The 18,791-nt window shown below is 34.8% G+C and overlaps 1 protein-coding gene across 7 annotated transcripts in view; it reads left to right on the forward strand.

Annotated features, from left to right (window-relative positions):
- Positions 1-17,567, forward strand: part of MAP3K7 (mitogen-activated protein kinase kinase kinase 7) — a 62,242-nt gene extending 44,675 nt beyond the window's left edge. For 5 of the 7 annotated variants that reach the window (XM_081528495.1, XM_081528491.1, XM_081528493.1 and 2 more), the window contains 4 exons: positions 7,755-7,860; positions 12,629-12,690; positions 13,372-13,487; positions 15,859-17,567. In XM_081528495.1, the coding sequence (XP_081384621.1) occupies positions 7,755-7,860; positions 12,629-12,690; positions 13,372-13,487; positions 15,859-16,039 (465 nt within the window). In that variant the 3' untranslated portion in view covers positions 16,040-17,567. The remainder of the gene's footprint in view (positions 1-7,754; positions 7,861-12,628; positions 12,691-13,371; positions 13,488-15,858) is intronic. The other 2 variants (XM_081528496.1, XM_081528497.1) reach the window with 1 other exon arrangement.
- The last annotated feature ends 1,224 nt before the right edge of the window (positions 17,568-18,791 follow it).

Here is an 18,791-nt window from a genome sequence, read left to right on the forward strand (position 1 = left end):
TGGCGTATGTATCCTCTGCAAAATAAGTTTTATAAGTTGACCTAAAATAATAATGGAGAAATTCATTATCATCAACTTAAATATGTAAGGGGAAAAAAGTGTAGATGCCATTATTAACTTAACTTGAATCTAAGAAGAGATTGGTTAATTCAATAGTGCTATGTGTGTGTTATGTGGTTTTCATATATGCTTTAATAAGGAAGTATTTGGTTTTGTACTTGGAACAATTTGTCGTTAACATTGTCCTCCAAAATGTATCATTAGTGTTAACCTCCTTTTTACTAAAGAGATTAAGTATTCCCCCAATAAAGATGTCACTTCTCTGGGGTCACAGGCACTGACATACCTGGTGGACTCTAACTAATCTTTTAATTTATCATATCCGCTAGATTTACATTTTTGTGAAACATCCTTAAGACAGTATTCACTAAGCAGATGGATGAACTCTAGCAGGGCTTCTATCCCAGTTGTTAAGGGTTTTATTCTTCATCTTTATATTTCTGGATGTTCTTCTAAACTCCCCTTACCTCTTTGAAGATGTCCCAGACAGTGCTGCAGTTTAAGCCATTATTGAACGGGTGCAGAGTTTTAACCAACCAAGTATATAAAAGTAGCAGTCATTGCCTTTTTTATTATTTACATTGATACTTAACATATATAATTTATATCATATTCTTAAAATGAAGTGAGAACTAATTATGAGGTTTTGTTGTTGATTTACTTTCAGTTGTGCCGAAATAAATTTTAGTACTGTAGCATGCATCTGAACTGATAAAAATACCACATAAAAATTTATAGGATTATATGTTATAACCAATGTGATTTAATTTCTGCTAAAATGTGTTAGTACTTTTCATCTTAAAAGATGTTTTATTATTACTTCTTTTTTATAACATGCTTGAAATTTTAGAGATTCTTTGTAGTTGTTAATAAAAATTTGAATGCCTTTTCTAGCTATCAACTAACTTAACAGAAACTACTTAAGATATTTAAATAATAAATATCTTTGATCTTCATTTATATCTGGAAATATTTCTCATAATGCCCACACACACCTTCAAATTCATATAGGCACACCTATATGCATATGCACACATATATACATGTATATAAGCATATACACATATGTGCATAAAATATTTATGTATAATACTCATTTATAATATATGCTATGCTATTAAGTGATCCTAAATCTTAATTTTATTAATTTAATAGCATCTTTTTCAGTATATCTGCTTTTGTGAGATCTCAGAACTTTTGAATGAAATTTCTCACTCTCTCCCCCTCAAATACTTCAAGTATTAATCAGGGTGTTTAGTAATAGATAGCTTGACATCTGGTATTCACTTTGATTCCTTAAAGGTTTGATGAACTCAGCCTTTTTAATGCTGTTTACTATTGCCATTGACATTCCAGTTATGAAAAACTCTAGCCAAGTATTCTCCCTTTGATTAGGAGTGAGAGGCTTGCTCTAAGACAGCTCAGGTGCATCTGCCAGTGCTTTTTCTCTGTGTTCTAGGATAAAGGCATCGCTGTGTTTCAGGACTGACCTCACCATACCACGCCTTACTTATTTGCTCACAAATTCTGTATGACCTGAGACTTTGATCATTACCATTTGCATGTATATTTACATGTACATGAGATAGTAAAACACTGGAACTGAGGCAGACTTGCATGAATTGTCACTGAATACTCCAAAGGTTTAAAATAAGGGGGAATTTGATACAGTGGTAAAATTCATTGTGAAACAGGTTCTGTACAACCACCGCCCAGCCAGTGTTAAAACTGATCTACTCATTCAGAATTACTTACACAGGACAACCTTAAAGTGCCTAATATCCAGTCAGGGAGGAGAATGACAAATAGTAATCCTAATATGCTATGAAAACATTTTCTCCTGAAAATGTGATTTATGATAAATGACCATTAAATCTTTCTAATTACTCATGAAAATAACATTATTTGGAGAGGAAAAGTATGCAAATCTGGATTTTCAAAATTGAAGGTATAGTTCTTTTTAAAGTCTGGCTAAGCAGTGATTAAACAGATGCATAGGGGTTTTTTTGGTTTGTTTTGGCCATGGAAATTGATAAAGAACATAAAAGTATTTGCCCAGCCAGAACAGTCATCAGAGGAAAAGAGAGTTTCCTGATGAAGTTCAATATTATATCTCATAGAGGAAGGTGATTGGATAGGCGTTTCTACTTTGACTCCTGATTCAAGATTGATCTTAATAAAATCACTTAAACTTTTCATCTGTCAACTAAAATTGGCGATTTTTATACTGCCATTTCTATGGAGAGGAGGAATGGTGAACATAGCAAGCTTCTTAATTAAAAGTGCTTGTGTAATGTTCATGTAAAAGATTGAGTCCACACAGCATACATCTCACTTTTAAATTAACTGAGGTTTTTATTAATTCAGGAAGCTCATTAAGCATATGTAATGGATCTGGCCTCCATTTGAGAAAAAAGCCACCCCTGATGTCGAGGAACTGATCTCATACTAAAGCCTTGGTGTTGTTAGAAGCTGCAAATAAACAGTATCTCAGAACACCAATAGACAAAGTGACTCTGAGACCATGAAAATTGAGACAAAACAGGGCCATTTTACAATGTTGTCTAAGCACAGATGGAAAACAAGGTCACTGTGCCACCCACAGAAAACCAAACACTGCCCTCTCACGGCGGATATGAGTGCCTGCCGCTGCGCTACTAGTTAACAGCTTTACCCTCACTCTGCTCTGCCCTCCCGTAGAATTGCCCCTGGTTTCTGATAGTAGCCAGTCTAGAGTGAACCCCTCCTTCCTTGTGGCCCCCTTCAGATCACTCACCAAAAGCCTAAATCCTCTAGTAAGCACTTTCTAAAACCTTACTGAAACACCCCCAAAGGGCCTTGGAGAGAGTGTTTGGCTTTACTGCAACAGATACTAAACCCAACTCACTCCACTACAGGTAGGTGCATTCATGGTAGGCTTTGACCAGGGTACATCGACAGACCGAGAAGGCCCAGTCTCCCAGGAGCTTGTTTGGGCAGATCAGACTTACACCCAGATCAACTGGAGAACTTCAGTAATGACAACTGCCTTTTATTTATTGTGTACCCATTTTGTGCCTTTACTGTCAGGCCTTTAATATAAGTTATTGACATTTTAACCTGAAAGTTTGGTATTTTTTATTTTCCCCATTTTGCAGATAGATAGACTGAGGCTTAGAGAAACTTACCTAAGTCTTACTTCCCTTGGCACTGGCTAGTATTTGCTATAATCAAGTTTTGAATCCAGATCTGATTCCAAAAGCACACAAACTCTACACTCTATCATTCTGTCTTGCATATAAAACTGAATGCAACGCATGGTAAAGTAATCCTAGACCCCTTGAGTTTCAAGTGTTTTGGCTTCATTTGGTCTGCATCATCACTAATTATTTAAATACTGTTTATTGATCAGTTTTTACAGTTTTTTTGAGCATGGCTAATCCTCCTTGATAATAAATTTGTAGATCTGTTTTCAAGATTTCTCTTGGAGGGTGCTGCAGTCAATGACAAATTACAGCTGCAGAATGACATGATTGTGATTATTTAGAGAACCAGACATACTAATTTTTATATGGACTCAAGAATCTACCTTTACTGACCTGATATGTGGCTTTGAGCCAGTCCTTCATTTCCCTGAGCTTCAACATTATCTACCAGTGGGGACCATAATGTCCAACCCCCAAGGTTCTTATAACATGTGAAAGTACCAGACACACCAGTAGATGCTTGATACATGCTTGTATGCCTGCCCCCATCTTGTGCCTCTTACCACTTATTCTCACTAGAGCATATTGCTATAGAAAAATCAAGCAAAACTGCCACTTGGAAAGAAGTAAAATCCATTGGCATTCTATTCTCTCTGTATCATAAGGGAAGCTTCTGTACAGAGTCTATAGAAAGCATCTGCTTTAAAGACCTTCTGTCACATATCAAGAGATGTATTATCATACATTGTCATTATTTAGTTAAGGAATACAATTTTTCATACTATTTCTTTTGTCTATAATAATAATTTTCTGTTCAAGCTCTAAATCAGAAGCCTGCATAATTATATTTCGTAAATAATTCCTGATTCATAGTATACCTTCCTTTTGGAGAATTTAAAGACCATATAAGAAAAATAAAATTCTAAAATTTGTCTTGTAATAAACTGTGGTGAAGCCAGAATTAGGTTGAGCCCATAATTTTGGATTAAAAAGAATATTTTTAGTACATCCTTTCATGTATAAAGTTAATTAATTTGTGATTATCATGATGGGGTAAGTACCCTTGTAAATCCACATTACCTACTGATACCCATTTCTTTTGAGTATTTATGCTCTTCAGATGTTACTTCACAAAAATATCATATAAATTAACATTTAATCTCTGTGTTTTGTGCTCCTGTAATTTTAGCAACTAAGATGATTCTTGAGGGTTTTAAATAGCTTTCAGATGTCAGTCTAATAGTAACCCTGGCCGTAGATTCTTGACTTATGAAAATATTTTCCCAGTCTTTCAGGTGAAACATAAAAAGCAAAGCTTTATTTTTGTTTGTAAATAACTCCCAATTCCTTTTTATAAAGTTTTGGTCCAAGTCCAATTTGGGTTCATGTCTACTGATGGTCATTCACCCTGCAGTTTAAATTTGGCTTAGTATTCTTTTGCTGCCTTAAATTGCTGTGTGGCGTTTCTGAACCCTCATAACCACGTTCATAGCCAGTCCTTGTGGTAAGTCAAGTTTCTCTATATCTCTTATTGAACTTTTCCATTTCTTTGAGAATAAAGTAATTATAAATGTCTTGAAGGAAATTGTAAATGTCTTGAAGGAAGGAGCAACCTAAGTTTTAGTAGTTTCAGAGCATTTATGGCCATCGGTGATATTTTTTTTAATAGCTACTATAAAAATAAGACTTCCTTCATACTCAATTGCCAGAAGTTTGATACTTTTTCTAAATTATCAAAGTATTACCTGTCCTGATTTATGCCTTGGATTTTTCAGGTATTCAGAAAATATAGTTATGGTTTGCTTTTAAATATTTCTTTAGTTTTTTTTTTTTTTAATACAAACGTTAGCATATTATGTTGCTTGTTGAGATGCTCATTCCTTGAAATATAAAGACTGGTTTAGTTAATTTATGGATTTAAATTTAAGTCATAGCTTTCCTTATAGCCTTGAAGAAAGACCAGTTTTGAGATGACCTAAAAATATTAGCCTTATTTCTTAGTCTTATAACTCCTGGGAGATCTGAAGTAGAACAAATGAGTGTGCCCATGAGATGAGATGAAAGAAAGAAAGTAGCAAAGGATTCTCTTGGAAGAGATTCAAGTTTAAGGAGTGAGATAATTCGTGCTAGGTTCAAGTGGGATTATTTGTTTTAATACCACATATTCAGTGACCCTTTTTTTTTTAGTGTACAGAATTCATTCTTACACTTTGTAAACCTAATCTTGTATTTTATCTTTTTTAATTTCCCACAACTGATATTGGTTCTCCCATGGTACAAATATTTATATTTAAAATATTGACATAAAATTAGGCTGACTGAAACCCTCTTCTAGCACTCTGAAGAAAAATTGCTCTGTATTTGCAATAGAAATTATAACTGTGGTCATATCACTGTACTCTTATTAAATCAAGACTTGGCCTTCAGACAACGTTAAAGGACTGAGGAATAATGTCATATCTATTTGTTTACAGAGGTTAACAGCATTCTAAAAATAAGAGTTGATTATTTCATCACCATTCTCTATGGTGTATATTTTCATTCTTATTATATATCAGTGGTAAATAAACCTAAACACCAGTCTTACATCTGAATACCAAAAGCTTGTGTTATTCTTTAATGAGTCTTTATTATATGGTTCTTTACCATGTATGTGGTTTTTATTCATTATATGATGTATTCAGCAATCTCCTTAATCCTGGAGTGACCAGTAGAAAAGTACACATGATCTATGCCCTTAGGAGATTTTAATGTTTTTTGAGGAATCACAGACTTTAAGAATAATATAAAGCATTTCAGGCCCAAGTTGAAGTTCATGTCTGAACAGACTGTAAATACACCCAAAGAGAAAAATACCTTTGTGACCAGGCTTGGTCACTGAATATGTTTTGTAAAAGAACTGTAATTTTGAACTAGGAAAGGAATTGTTAGGTGCTACAAGTCTACTCATATATTCCCATCTTATAGTTACAAAAACCTAATTATCTGCCACTTAGCATTTTTATCAGTTTGCAAAAGTGTTCCATGGGTGCTTGCAAAGAATGCATAATCCCTTTTGTTAAGCATGTGTGTGTTTGTGTGCTAAATTGCTTTAGTTGTGTCCAACTCTTTGCGACCCTATGGACTATAGCCTGCCAGGCTCCTCTGTCCGTGGGATTCTCCAGGCAAGAATACTGGAGTGGGTTGCCATAACCTCCTCCAGGGGATCTTACTGACCCAGAGATCGAACCTGCATCTCTTACGTCTCCTGCATTGATAGGCGGATTCCTTACCGCTGTGCCACCTGGGAATCTCTTTTTAAGCATGCTGCTGCTGCTTATGAGTCCCATCAGTCGTGTCCGACTCTGTGTGACCCCATAGACAGCAGCCCACCAGGCTCCTCTGTCTCTGGGATTTTCCAGGCAAGAGTACTGGAGTGGGTTGCCATTTCCTTCTCCATTTTTAAGCACAGGGTTCATAAATATGTTTAGAACAAGCTTGATTTTTATGAAGGTCAGGTTTTACTGTGAGAATAGTTTGGTTTTTGGACCCTTTTACATATCACAGTAGTATCAAAATATCTCACCATGATGGTAAATTCTTTTGGTAAGAGTCTGTGGATGGTAACCTCAGTTTTTGTTCATCTGAGAATGTTATTTTGACCTCATTCTTCCCATTTTTGATGACTGAACAAATCTAGGGTGACAATTGTTTTCTTTCAGCAGTTTGAAGGTATTCTGCTTCTGTCTTCCTTGTTGCTGTTGAGGATCTAACTGGTATTCCTTCGTGGATAATCTTTTCACTCTGGCTACATTTTACTGTCTTCTATTTGTCTTTGTTTTCCAGAATTTGACTGTAATATGGCCTGTGTTTAACTCTGTAATGTAGGTTTTATGTTTTTCTGCTTGGGCTTTGTTATGGTTGGAATTTGTTATATCTTTCCATCAAGCTTGGAAATTTTTTATTGATTGATGGCAGATACATTTTCTACCCTGTACCCAGAGCTGCTACTTAAGACAGATTTACTTGTTACCACTTTTGTAGGGTAGGTTTTGTTGTTGTTGTTTTCTAGTTTCCTGAGGATGAAGCCTGCTTGAGTTTTAGCTTTAAGCAAGAGGTTCTCCAGTCCTACTGCCGTTGTACAAAGACCCAAGACTTTATGCCTGTTCCTCTGAGTATAGCAGGCAGTCAGAACAGAAGCTCCAGGCCATTGGGGTTCAGTTGAAATGCCCAGGGCTAGCAGCTTAAGCACTTGCTAGACTTTATTTCTGGTCTCAGAACACTTCCCTTACTTTCTTGCAAGCTTATTGGTTTCTAAGAGGTATTATATGTGAGTGCATATAAAATTTTAGCATACATATATTAATATAATATTCCCAGAGGAATCTATTTGATTTCTTGCAGGTGTTTTAGAACCTCTTCTGATAAAAATGGAAGTCTTTCCTTTGCCTTAGAATGGAAATTTTCTCTTGTTATTTTTGTTTTTATATCAAGGTCACACTTTGTTCCTCCTGTCATCTCTTCCTGCAGGTGAGCAGTAGGTCATCCAGTCCTAGCGTCAGAATGATCACTACCTCAGGACCAACCTCAGAAAAGCCAGCTCGCAGTCATCCCTGGACCCCTGATGATTCCACAGGTGACCAGTTTATTTCCTCATTATAAAGTTGAATTTATCATGTTTATGTTCATTTAATCATGTGATTAATGTTTATAAAGACTGGTGTTATACTGTAGTTTAGATTTTCCTATTAATAAAATTGAATATTTAGCAATAAATTTTAAAATATCTTTTTGAATACTAAGACTGAAACTACTTTTCCTCATGTGGTTCTCTACCTCCACCCCCCCATACTAAATTGTATTTTGAAGATGGTTTGTTTGGGGATTTTTTAAGTAGGAAGATACTCTATTCTTGGTATTGCAATATAATTTTTCTATTACAATCTATCCTTCTGGTAGTAATGATAGTAGTAAACTCTCATCTTTTGAATAACTAAAAACAGGATGGTAAAGTAATCATCTTCATCTCAGTGTTTTGTTTTAAAAATACAAGATATTGTGTACCTTGGTAAGAAAAAAAAATTTTTTTTGACCTTTGACCTTTTGAATCATTATTAACTGAACCATTGTAACTCTCCCTTAGTTACATTTCAGTTACATAAGTAGTCTGTTAAATAGATTTTTAAAGGCCTATAAGAGTTATTAAAACTCCCCAACATGAATAACTTAACTGATCAAAATCAGAATATAAGTATTAAAATCTGCCTGTCTGAAGGTAGTAATGAATTAGTTTCATTATGGGTAACCAGGAAATTGTGTGCCATAATAAAATTAACTATTCTTTAGCATTAAGAGGAGACCTTGATAAGTATGCAGCAATATTCTATGAAAATTATTTATATGTTCTTGTGTCAGAGACGGAAGATGATCTCTTAGACCTTGGAAAACTAAACCATTTGCAATTTTATATCAGATCAACAATGGTATTAATAATGGCAATTAAATTGAAATTAAAAAGTCAGCTTTCTGTCTTTACAAACTGCAATTCTGCTTATAAGTATTTATAGATATTTGGCATGGTATAGTCAAGTTCATAATGTAATTTAAAAAAATTAACTGTGTGGCTTTTCTCTGTGCCATGTAAGATAGAACTATATTTAGCCTTGGATGTACTCCCTAGTTTTAGAAAGTTTAAATTTAGTGGTGACAAAAACCCCTAAATTTCACCCCCATCACAGCCCAGCCTCCGATTGTCCAGAACATTCACCACTACTCAGCACATGTTTATCGTGACATGCTTCTCCTCAGAAAGGGACAGGGAGATGATCTTGACAGATTCGACTGTTAACATTCAGGTAGTATTAGCTCTTTTTGATTCACACATCCTTCAGTGAGGGTGTACTTGCCCTGGCATTACAGCATTTGCTGGGTCTCCTCATTTCAGCCTGGACTAACCTAGACATCCCAGTGAAAGTGGGGCAGATAGCGAATTCATGAGGGTAAAATCAAAATTCTCCTACATGCCTCTCATTTAACTCCTGTGATTCCATTTCATGTGTGCTTCTACTTCCAACTCCCATCTCTTTTTGTTCCTTTTCTCGAACCTAAAATACCAGAAAATACTAACAGCTAGACATCATACGTAAGTCCAGGTTGCAATATCAACTAAATTTCACCTCTGCTGTGAAATATACTATAAGTGTGTGGTTATCGTTTTCAAATAATTTTGAATATCATTTTAGACATTGAGAATCTGGTTTAAGTTTGTAAATAATAAAGTTCAGCTTTGCACTGTTGCTAAGAAAAATATCGATAATGAAGCTAACAGAATAAATTGTAGGGAAGAGACAGGTAAAACCTTTTTCTTTCAAGGCCCAGCGACCAAGAAAAAAATGTAGAAGTGCATACGTTAAGTTAAAACAACCTAATTAACTGGGTTTTTTAATTTAAAAGGGTAGCAGTTTTTTGTGTTTTTCAGAGAAAAAGAACAAAATAATTAATAATTGTAACGCATAAGTGCTCTTGTAATATGGGTTTCTACTTGTGATATATTGGGGATAAAGAAAGACATATATACCCAAGAGCAGCTAGTAAGAGAGATACCTGGATCCAATAGAGGGTACCACAGTGGCGGGGGGGAGGAGGAGACAATCACTCAAGAGATGGTCCTGTACCTAGTACTTTGTAAAGATTGAAACATAAATCATGCCCCATTTGTTTGGATTCTGATTAGAGTCATGGTACTGACACATTAAAAGTAAGCTCATCATGCTATATAACAAATGCTATGTTTACAGTATAAGCTGAGTGTTTTAATAGTTATAGATAAGACCTGGTGTAGTCTGTGACTTTTTTTAAAAAAATAATGATATTTGTTATTTAGTCATAAAGCAGAAAGGAGAAGACAAGCATATACCTAGAGAATATGAGATAGTTATAAGTTTTGTGTTTAAGAGACTAGAAGAGAGGTTTTACCTAACTTAACCAACTCAATGTGAATTCTGATATTTAGGAAAAGAGGTTAGATTTGATCAGCAATTAAAACATTATAAGACAAACTTTCATGGAATAACCTTGCTGTCTTAAAACCAGAAAGTGAAAGTCTCTCAGTCATGTCCAGCTCTTTGCGACCGCATGAACTGTACAGTGCATGGAATTCTCTAGGCCAGAGTATTAGAGTGGGTAGCCTTTCCCTTCTGCAGCAGATCTTCCCAACCCAAGGATCGGTCTGCTGCATTGCAGGCAGATTCTTTACCAGCTGAGCTATGAGGAAAGCCTTGTAACCAGAAACCGAAAGCTAAATTTCAGTTTAAGTGAGAAGGTGAAATCTCACTTCTTGGTTTCAGAGAACAGATGAAATTTAGTAAAGGACCTTAATTCCCACCATCAGAGGGCTTTAAAATTGTTTGAAAACAGCACAATCCTTGGACTTTTTTTTTGACCCCCAGAATACTGTGAAACATTGATATATTTAATTCTAAAATACTTATTGGGGATAGGGGACTGATTAAATATGATATATGAAGTATCAAAGATTAAAGAAAGAGTGATAAGAGTGGAGATATTAAATTGAAGAAATTTTAAGACAATTTTTCCAGTAAGTTCAGAGGAAATCACTTCTAATAAGTTTAATTTTGTGAAAAGCAGTATTCAGTGGAGGCATTATTTGAAACTATTGTAGGGGGTGGGGAGAGGTTTCATCAGAGAAATAAATGTATCTCTTGTTTAGCTATTTCAAAAAAAGCCTTTATATTAGTATATGATTTTAGGGTTAAAGCTCTAAGGCAATACTCTTATTCCTTCTTTATTGCACTCCAGCACACAACTTAGCAACTAAATAACAGCAACACTTTAACATGACTTTTTAAATCTGAAATGTGAACTTGAATATCTTAAATTGCCCTCTTTCCCAATTCTTCACTTAGTATCAAAGACAATAACTAAAAAAGAAGAACCAGCACCATGTGTTGAGTACTCCCCAGAGACTAGCTAGCACTGCATGGTATTCCTTAAATACATTATCTCATCTGCTCTGGAAGAAGGCAATGGCAACCCACTCCAGTACTCTAGCCTGGAAGGTCCCATGGATGGAGGAGCCTGGTAGGCTGCAGTCCATGGGGTCGCCAAGAGTCGGACATGACTGAGCGACTTCCCTTTCACTTTTCACTTTCATGCATTGGAGAAGGAAATGGCAACCCACCTCCGGTGTTCTTGCCTGGAGAATCCCAGGGACGGGGGAGCCTGGTGGGCTGCCGTCTATGGGGTCGCACAGAGTCGGACACGACTGAAGCGACTTAGCAGCAGAAGCAGTAGCATCTGCTCTGAATTAGCTTAGCTTTTGGAGTTATTTGAAAACACATTCTCAGTGGCTTTAAAAAAAAAATAACAAAACTGGACTATCAGTCATCAGTAACTTAAGAGGTTATTGAACCATCTAACTTAGTTTTTTATTGTATTTAAGGAAGTGACTGGCTATCATCCTAACCTTTCCTTCATTTACACCACTCTTTCCTGGAGTCTCTTTAGCAGAAAAAGGGTGAATAGCTCACTTGCTTAACTCATTTATTCTCTATTAATACTGGGGAAGCAGCTACTTCTGAAATAGGAAAGTCTATACTACCTCCCAGTTATCCTTCCTGCTCCTGGGAATGTTGTACATACATGTTCATATTGGGAAGAGAGCGTCCCATGCTTCTCTAGCAAGTTGTTGTAGCAACAAAAATTTTACCTTTTTTTGAAATACAGACAAAACTTGTGTGTTCAGATATTTTGATAAATTGGCTGGTTGGTTGTTGGAGTTAACCCATTTAACAGTTTTTTGATGGTGACATTAAGTCTCACTTTTCATGCTGTCCATGTGTGTAATACACTCCCATGAGTAACACCTCTCATTCTCTGCAGTGATTCTCATTGGGAGGAGTGGGATGGGCGGCTCAAGTTAGAATCTTTGCTAATTGAGGATGACCCATTGGAAAAGAATGTGCCTCTTGCTTTCCCCCTTTCCCTGTGAAGGAACACTGATAATTGCTGGAGTTGACACAGCCTTACAGTAAACTTAACATGGTCAAGGAAAGAAGGAATGTGAGGCTTGATTAGGTAGAGTCCATAAGACTCTAAGAATTTAAAATATAAAGGTCCCATATGACTGTTTTTGATTTTAATTAAACAAGGGCTTACATGCTTTAATATATTGTGTTCAGTTCATAACCAGCTTAAATTGTAGGCATAAGAGTATGGTTGTACTCCAGTTATCTGTAATTGGATGTCCTCTGTTTACCTTTAGAATTCAAAAATTACCAGTAGCAATAACTTTTTTCTCTAGGAAAAACAATCATCTGCTTTCTTGCTTTTTGTTTTTAATTATTTATGACAGAAAATAAATAAAACACATGCTGTAATTCCAGATACCAATGGATCAGATAATTCCATCCCAATGGCTTATCTTACACTGGATCACCAACTACAGGTAAAGGAGTACTTTCTCAGCAGTTTCCTTTTTCCTTTTTAAGAGAAGTTTTCTTTAAAGCTGGTGGTTGTGTTCTTATTTGTCATTGTGTATGCATTTGTTTATGCTTTCAGTTGTCCTCATTAAACTGTTAAAAATCTAATTGAAATAATTGATCCTCAGTTAAGTCAGTGAGATTGCCAAAATCCTTATGTTTCTAATCCAACAATCACTTTAAAATACTCATATTTTTGTTCAACTGCCAATAATAGCTCTTGGCTCTTCATTTTTAGTGTATTAAAACTTAAAACTCATATAAGCTCATTTCTCCTTAATAGATTTTGTGATACACTGATATGTTCATGGTGACTGAAATATAAGTAATACGCTTCTCTGCCTGAGTATGAGAGCTGTAAACATCTTTCAGTATAACAAAGTTTGGCAACTGAAATGTAAAACCAGAGGCCAAGAGTACTGTAGTCATGGTTCAAAAGTTTGAAAACAGCAAGTATAAATTTAAGATCTGAGTTAACACTGACAAAAGGACACTGAGATTTTCTAGGCTTGGTTTATTTAACACTTATTTTTAAAAGATCATTGCTTTAGTGCTGTAAAAGTCTTATTACAGTCTCTGTCTTAACTCTCACCTAGATATTGAGATTTGATTTAATTATGTTTTTAACATTTGTGATTTATTTCCAGCCTCTAGCACCATGCCCAAACTCCAAAGAATCTATGGCAGTGTTTGAACAGCATTGTAAGATGGCACAGGAATACATGAAAGTCCAAACAGAAATTGCATTGTTATTACAGAGAAAGTAAGTTAAATCATTAGTATTTTGAGTTTAAAATGTGCTAAGGTGCAATATTGTTTAAAGACATGAAAACCATAATTCTTAGAATTAATCATGAAATACGTCTCTCATGTGGAGCTTTTCTCTATGTTTTTTCTTTTTTTTTAATTTATTTTTTTATTGACAGATAATTGCTTTATAGAATTTTGTTGTTTTCTGTCAAACCTCACCATGAATCAGCCATAGGTATACATATATCCCCTCCCTTTTGAACCTCCCTCCCATCTCCCACCTCATCCCACCCCTCTAGATTGATACAGAGCCCCTGTTTGAGTTTCCTGAGCCAAACAGCAAATTCTCGTTGGCTATCTATTTTACATATGGTAATGTAAGTTCCCATGTTACTCTTTCCATACATCTCACGCTCTCCTCCCTCCTCCCCATGTCTATAAATCTATTCTCTATGTTTGTTTCTCCATTGCTGTGCAGTAAATAAATTCTTCAGTACCATTTTTCTAGATTCCATATATATGCATTAGAATACCATATTTATCTTTCTCTTTCTGACTGACTTCACTCTGTATAATAGGTTCTAGGTTCATCCACCTCATCAGAACTGACTCAAATGCATTCCTTTTTATGGCTGAGTAATATTCCATTGTGTTATATACCACAACTTCTTTATCCATTCATCTGTCGACAGACATCTAGGTTGCTTCCATGTTCTAGCTATTGTAAATAGTGCTGCAATGAATGGGATACATGTGTCTTTTTCAATATTGGTTTCCTCAGGGTATATGCCTAGGAGTGGGATTGCTGGGTCATATGGTGGTTTTATTCCTGGTTTTTTAAGGAATCTTCTATGTTTATGTTTTTTAAGCACCCCTGGCTAATTTTCCATGTACAACTGAACTCTTGACTGAGTTTTATTATATTAGCAAGACATAAGGGAAATAAATAGGTGCTCTTAACCATATGTTTTATGTTCTCAGAATTTTAAAGTTAAAAGCTGTTTAGATTTATTGGTAAAAGGATTTATTGTTTCCTTGGGCACAGGTAAAATAATTTTATTTACTAATGTTTAGTTGTGCTTTATCTTAGAAACATTTTTGTAGATATAGCTTCTCCAGTTTTATGTTTCAGAGAGTAGAATGACTTACTAGAGGGCTTTATTTCATCTCTGAGTGTGTTTCTGAGGAGTTCTATACTCAAACACGTTGCTCTGGGAAATAGACTGCTTTTCTCCCCTTTTAAAGAAATAGAGTCCCATTTCCATTCTTCTCTATTTGAGATTCTTAAGAAACAATATTTCCATTTTCTTGAACATGACCTTCATGAAATTTTACTCCTTTGACACTGATTTGTGGTGGTACTTTCAAGAAGGGAGAAAAAAGTTTTTTCACAATTTTCTAATACAATGATTTTGATGAATTCAATTTAACATTTTAAAGGTAAAGCTAAATAGATTAAATATTAGAATTTATGAACTGTAGAACTATGGAATTTTGTCACACTTTATGTTAAGGAAAAAAGCTATTTCTTATGTCACATGTTTAATCTGTATTGTTTTCATACTTCAGTCATTTGAAAGAGGAATTCTATGCTGGAGAAAAGACACAGGATGAATTGAGGGACACTGTAAAAAATATGACAGTTTTAATCTGTTTTAAATACTTTAAGAAATGTTACTAGTAAATTTTTGTTTGAGAGCCTTTCATTAATTATTCAGTTGTTTCCAGTAGCGTCCCTTTAGGAACTAACACATGATATCCTCTAAAGGCACTTACAGAAGTTTATCAGGCTGTACAAGACTCTGGTTTTTCTCAAAAATAATTGCAAGGGTGAATAGTTTAAAAGTGGTACTTTATATTCATTTCATTATTTTCAAAGTAAGAAGTAGATTTAAGTTGGATAGCACCTATTTTAATTATCTTGCCGATGTTCTATTAGCTGCCACTCTGCATTGTAGTTAAATAGAATTGTGACTTCAGCTTTGCATATGAAAACGGGAATGTGAAAGTCAAATGTGAATGATTAAAACTTCCAAAGGTTACTTTCAAGTGGAGCCAGAGTAAGCTCTTTCCAGCCTTTTTTCTTCCTTCCTGCATACAAAGGATAACAAATGAAATTTTCTGCAACTTTATTATACCATTTTATCTGTTTTCACTTCTTATTTAAGTACAGTTATGCTTATTAAAAGGAGTATGATACTTGTATGGGTATGCCAGAGAGTAGATGATAGTTTCCATTCCAGCCCATAATTGTGTCTGACTAGTGTACCTAAGATGTATAATGATAGACCCAGAATCAAAGTTCTAATTAATTAGAGCTTTCATCACCAGCTGTTAAGGTAGGAATATTTCTATCCTATGTAATGTGTGGTGTTTGTTTTTAGGCAGGAACTAGTTGCAGAACTGGACCAGGATGAAAAGGACCAGCAAAATACATCTCGTCTGGTACAGGAACATAAAAAGCTTTTAGATGAAAACAAAAGCCTTTCAACTTACTATCAGCAATGCAAAAAACAACTAGAGGTCATCAGGAGTCAGCAGCAAAAACGACAAGGCACTTCATGATTCTCTGGGACCCTTAAATTTCAAAATATGCAAAGAAAGACTTTTTTTTTTTTTTTAGGAAAGAAAAACCCTTATAATGACAATTCATGAGTGTTAGCTTTTTGGCGTGTTCTGAATGCCAGCTGCCTATATTTGCTGCATTTGTTTCATCGTTTATTTTCCTTTTCTCATGGTGGACATGCAATTCAACTGTCTCCTTACATCACATGGGGGCATCTGTACTTGAATAAGCAGCAGTTCTCAACTTCAGAACAGATGCAGTTAACCATGGCTGTATATGCATGCTCGTTGTGTGAAGGCTAGCCTAACGAAAACAGGGGTGTCAAACTAGCTGCTATGAGCAAACATCGTCTTTTTTTCGAGGTGGAACCTCAAGAATGATTTTGTTCTTGTATCTCATCTCAAACAACCAATAATCTTTTTATCCAAAAGATGGTATATACCAAGTTAAAGACAGGGTATTATAAATCTAGAATAATTGGTGGTACATTATAGACATGCAGAAACTTTAGGGATAGTTGAGAGGGAGGGCTTTGATGCCAGCATCCTTGGATCAGTACTGAACTTTATCTATAAACTTTTAAGGTAAGTGATGGATGCTGTATTTAATAGAAGTGTATTTCTTTAGACTTAAATTTGACTATGATACATTGAACAAAGTGGAACCCTTTTTTTAAAAGGTATAAAGATTTTTAATTCTGTGATTGCGTGTATGTGTGCTGAAACTGTAAAGCTTTTATGACTCTAATATTAATATCCTTTAAATGAAATTAAAAGGTAAATGAACATGATCCAGCTTAAATGATCATTCCTTCCTGCAGTGATTATTGTATTGTTTTACTGTATATTTGAAAAACTGAAGAGAATCATGGAAAATGGAAATAATTGCTCCAGCTAAAAGGCTCAGGCCTAAATTACTTTTATGAAACCAAATGAGTAAAAAACCTGACAAATCAGGACAAGTTAGCGAGGAGGTTAAAGGAATAAATCTCAATTCATCAAGTATCCTATTTATCAATATTGGAATGATTGATTTTTTCTTGCAAGCCCATCCTAGAATGCCTTTCAACACTTTTAAAGGAATTTCACTTATAAAGAAAAAATTTATATTGTTAACAGTAACTTTGCTACCAACTTTGAAAATAAAAGTAATAATAAAACTTCATTGAAATAATAGACTATATAAGCTCTATTTTTTCAGTTGGTATTAAAATAAACTACATTTTGATACCAGTACAATGTGTCTTTTAAATAGGGATGTCATCAACCTCATTTTTATAGCATTAATGTTTTATGAAGAGAAAATTTAAAATGAAAGCATAATTGCTGTGATTATTAGAATTATATTGTGATTGTATTGTAGTTTTGCTCTGTTTCAGATAAGCAAGTTGATCTAAGAAGTTATCAAAACTATTCTTAAAAATACTAAAGCAGGTAACTTTTTCTTCCATTATTTTTTCCTCTTCCCACTGAGTTTTATAATGTATTCCTTGTGTATACAAGCAATAAAGCTAAAGGACAGTTTGTACTTAACTGTGTCATTTTTAGCTTCTTCGGAATCTATTATTTAAAAGTTTCTGGTAAATGTCAATAAATATTGACCATTATTTCATTTAAATAAACGAGGGTTTTCATTCCCCAATAATTTAATTACCTAGCCAAAGGTGATATTAGGCTCAATGTATTAATGGTTGAATAAAATTGACATGGAGAATAACTTTAAGGAAAAGCTTCACTCTTTCATAGTATTGTGCTTGTTTGTACATCTGTCACTCCACCAAAAGGGACCTAGCCAGTGTTTAGAGACTTTTCTAATCATCTCAGAGCATGAGATAGCCAAGCGTGGATGCTAAGACGGAACTTTTCCATTAGGATTTAGCAGATTGCAGATTTTATTTCTGGTCATTAATGTGTTTTTGTTATACATTACATACTTGAAGAGAAAGTTTATTATTATTATTACATGCAGTCACTTCATAAAAATATCCCAAATAGGTAAATGGAAGAAAATAGTAGTTTTAAGTCATGGTGCCAAATGCAGAAAAGGCTGTTAAGCCTCATGTGTCTGTTCACAGGATATTATTCCTGAGGTTTCCAGTGCCGCAGTTGTCCTGCACACTGAGCACAGTTCAGCCTTACTTTGTTTCTAAGTTATTCCATTGCCAAGCTCATATTTTTAAGTCCTTATTATTCTTGATGAAGGGAAAAAAAGATAGCAGGGTTAATTAAAATCTGTAGCCAGTTTCATCAGTGTTCTTACCCATCAACCCTTCAGAGATAATAACAAGGAGCCAAATTTGTTATTAATTCTGGTTTTACCATTTCTTCTAACTCATGTATTTTGGAGGGATGGAAATAGCCAACAGACATGGAAGTATCTAAAAGGTCCTAGTCTGAAAAATTCACAAGCAGTCCTTGAATAAGCGCTAATTACATTTTATTTTTGCCTCCAGGGGAAGAAAACAAAACTTTTATCTAACTTACAGGGAAATGCTCCTCAGCAGTAAAAATAGACTTTTTGAGTCAAATAAAAATCAGTTAAGAATATTTACCTTATAGCCACATGGCATATTGAAGAGATCTGTTTAAAAGTTGTTTACGGATGTTTGACTATTTTTGCTGAAGTATTTTAGAGCATTGAATGTCTTTTCCATTTCTCCGAGTTTCTTTTGTGTTCCTAGTTTCAGCTCCTGCCTGTAGCCAGAGATCACAGGCCTTCCCTGTGAAACTCTTGTTTCTTTCTGTAAGTGTG

This window comes from Giraffa tippelskirchi, chromosome 9 (genome assembly GCF_054371585.1).
Source record: "Giraffa tippelskirchi isolate mGirTip1 chromosome 9, T2T-mGirTip1v1.2.pri, whole genome shotgun sequence".
Taxonomy (NCBI): domain Eukaryota; kingdom Metazoa; phylum Chordata; class Mammalia; order Artiodactyla; family Giraffidae; genus Giraffa; species Giraffa tippelskirchi.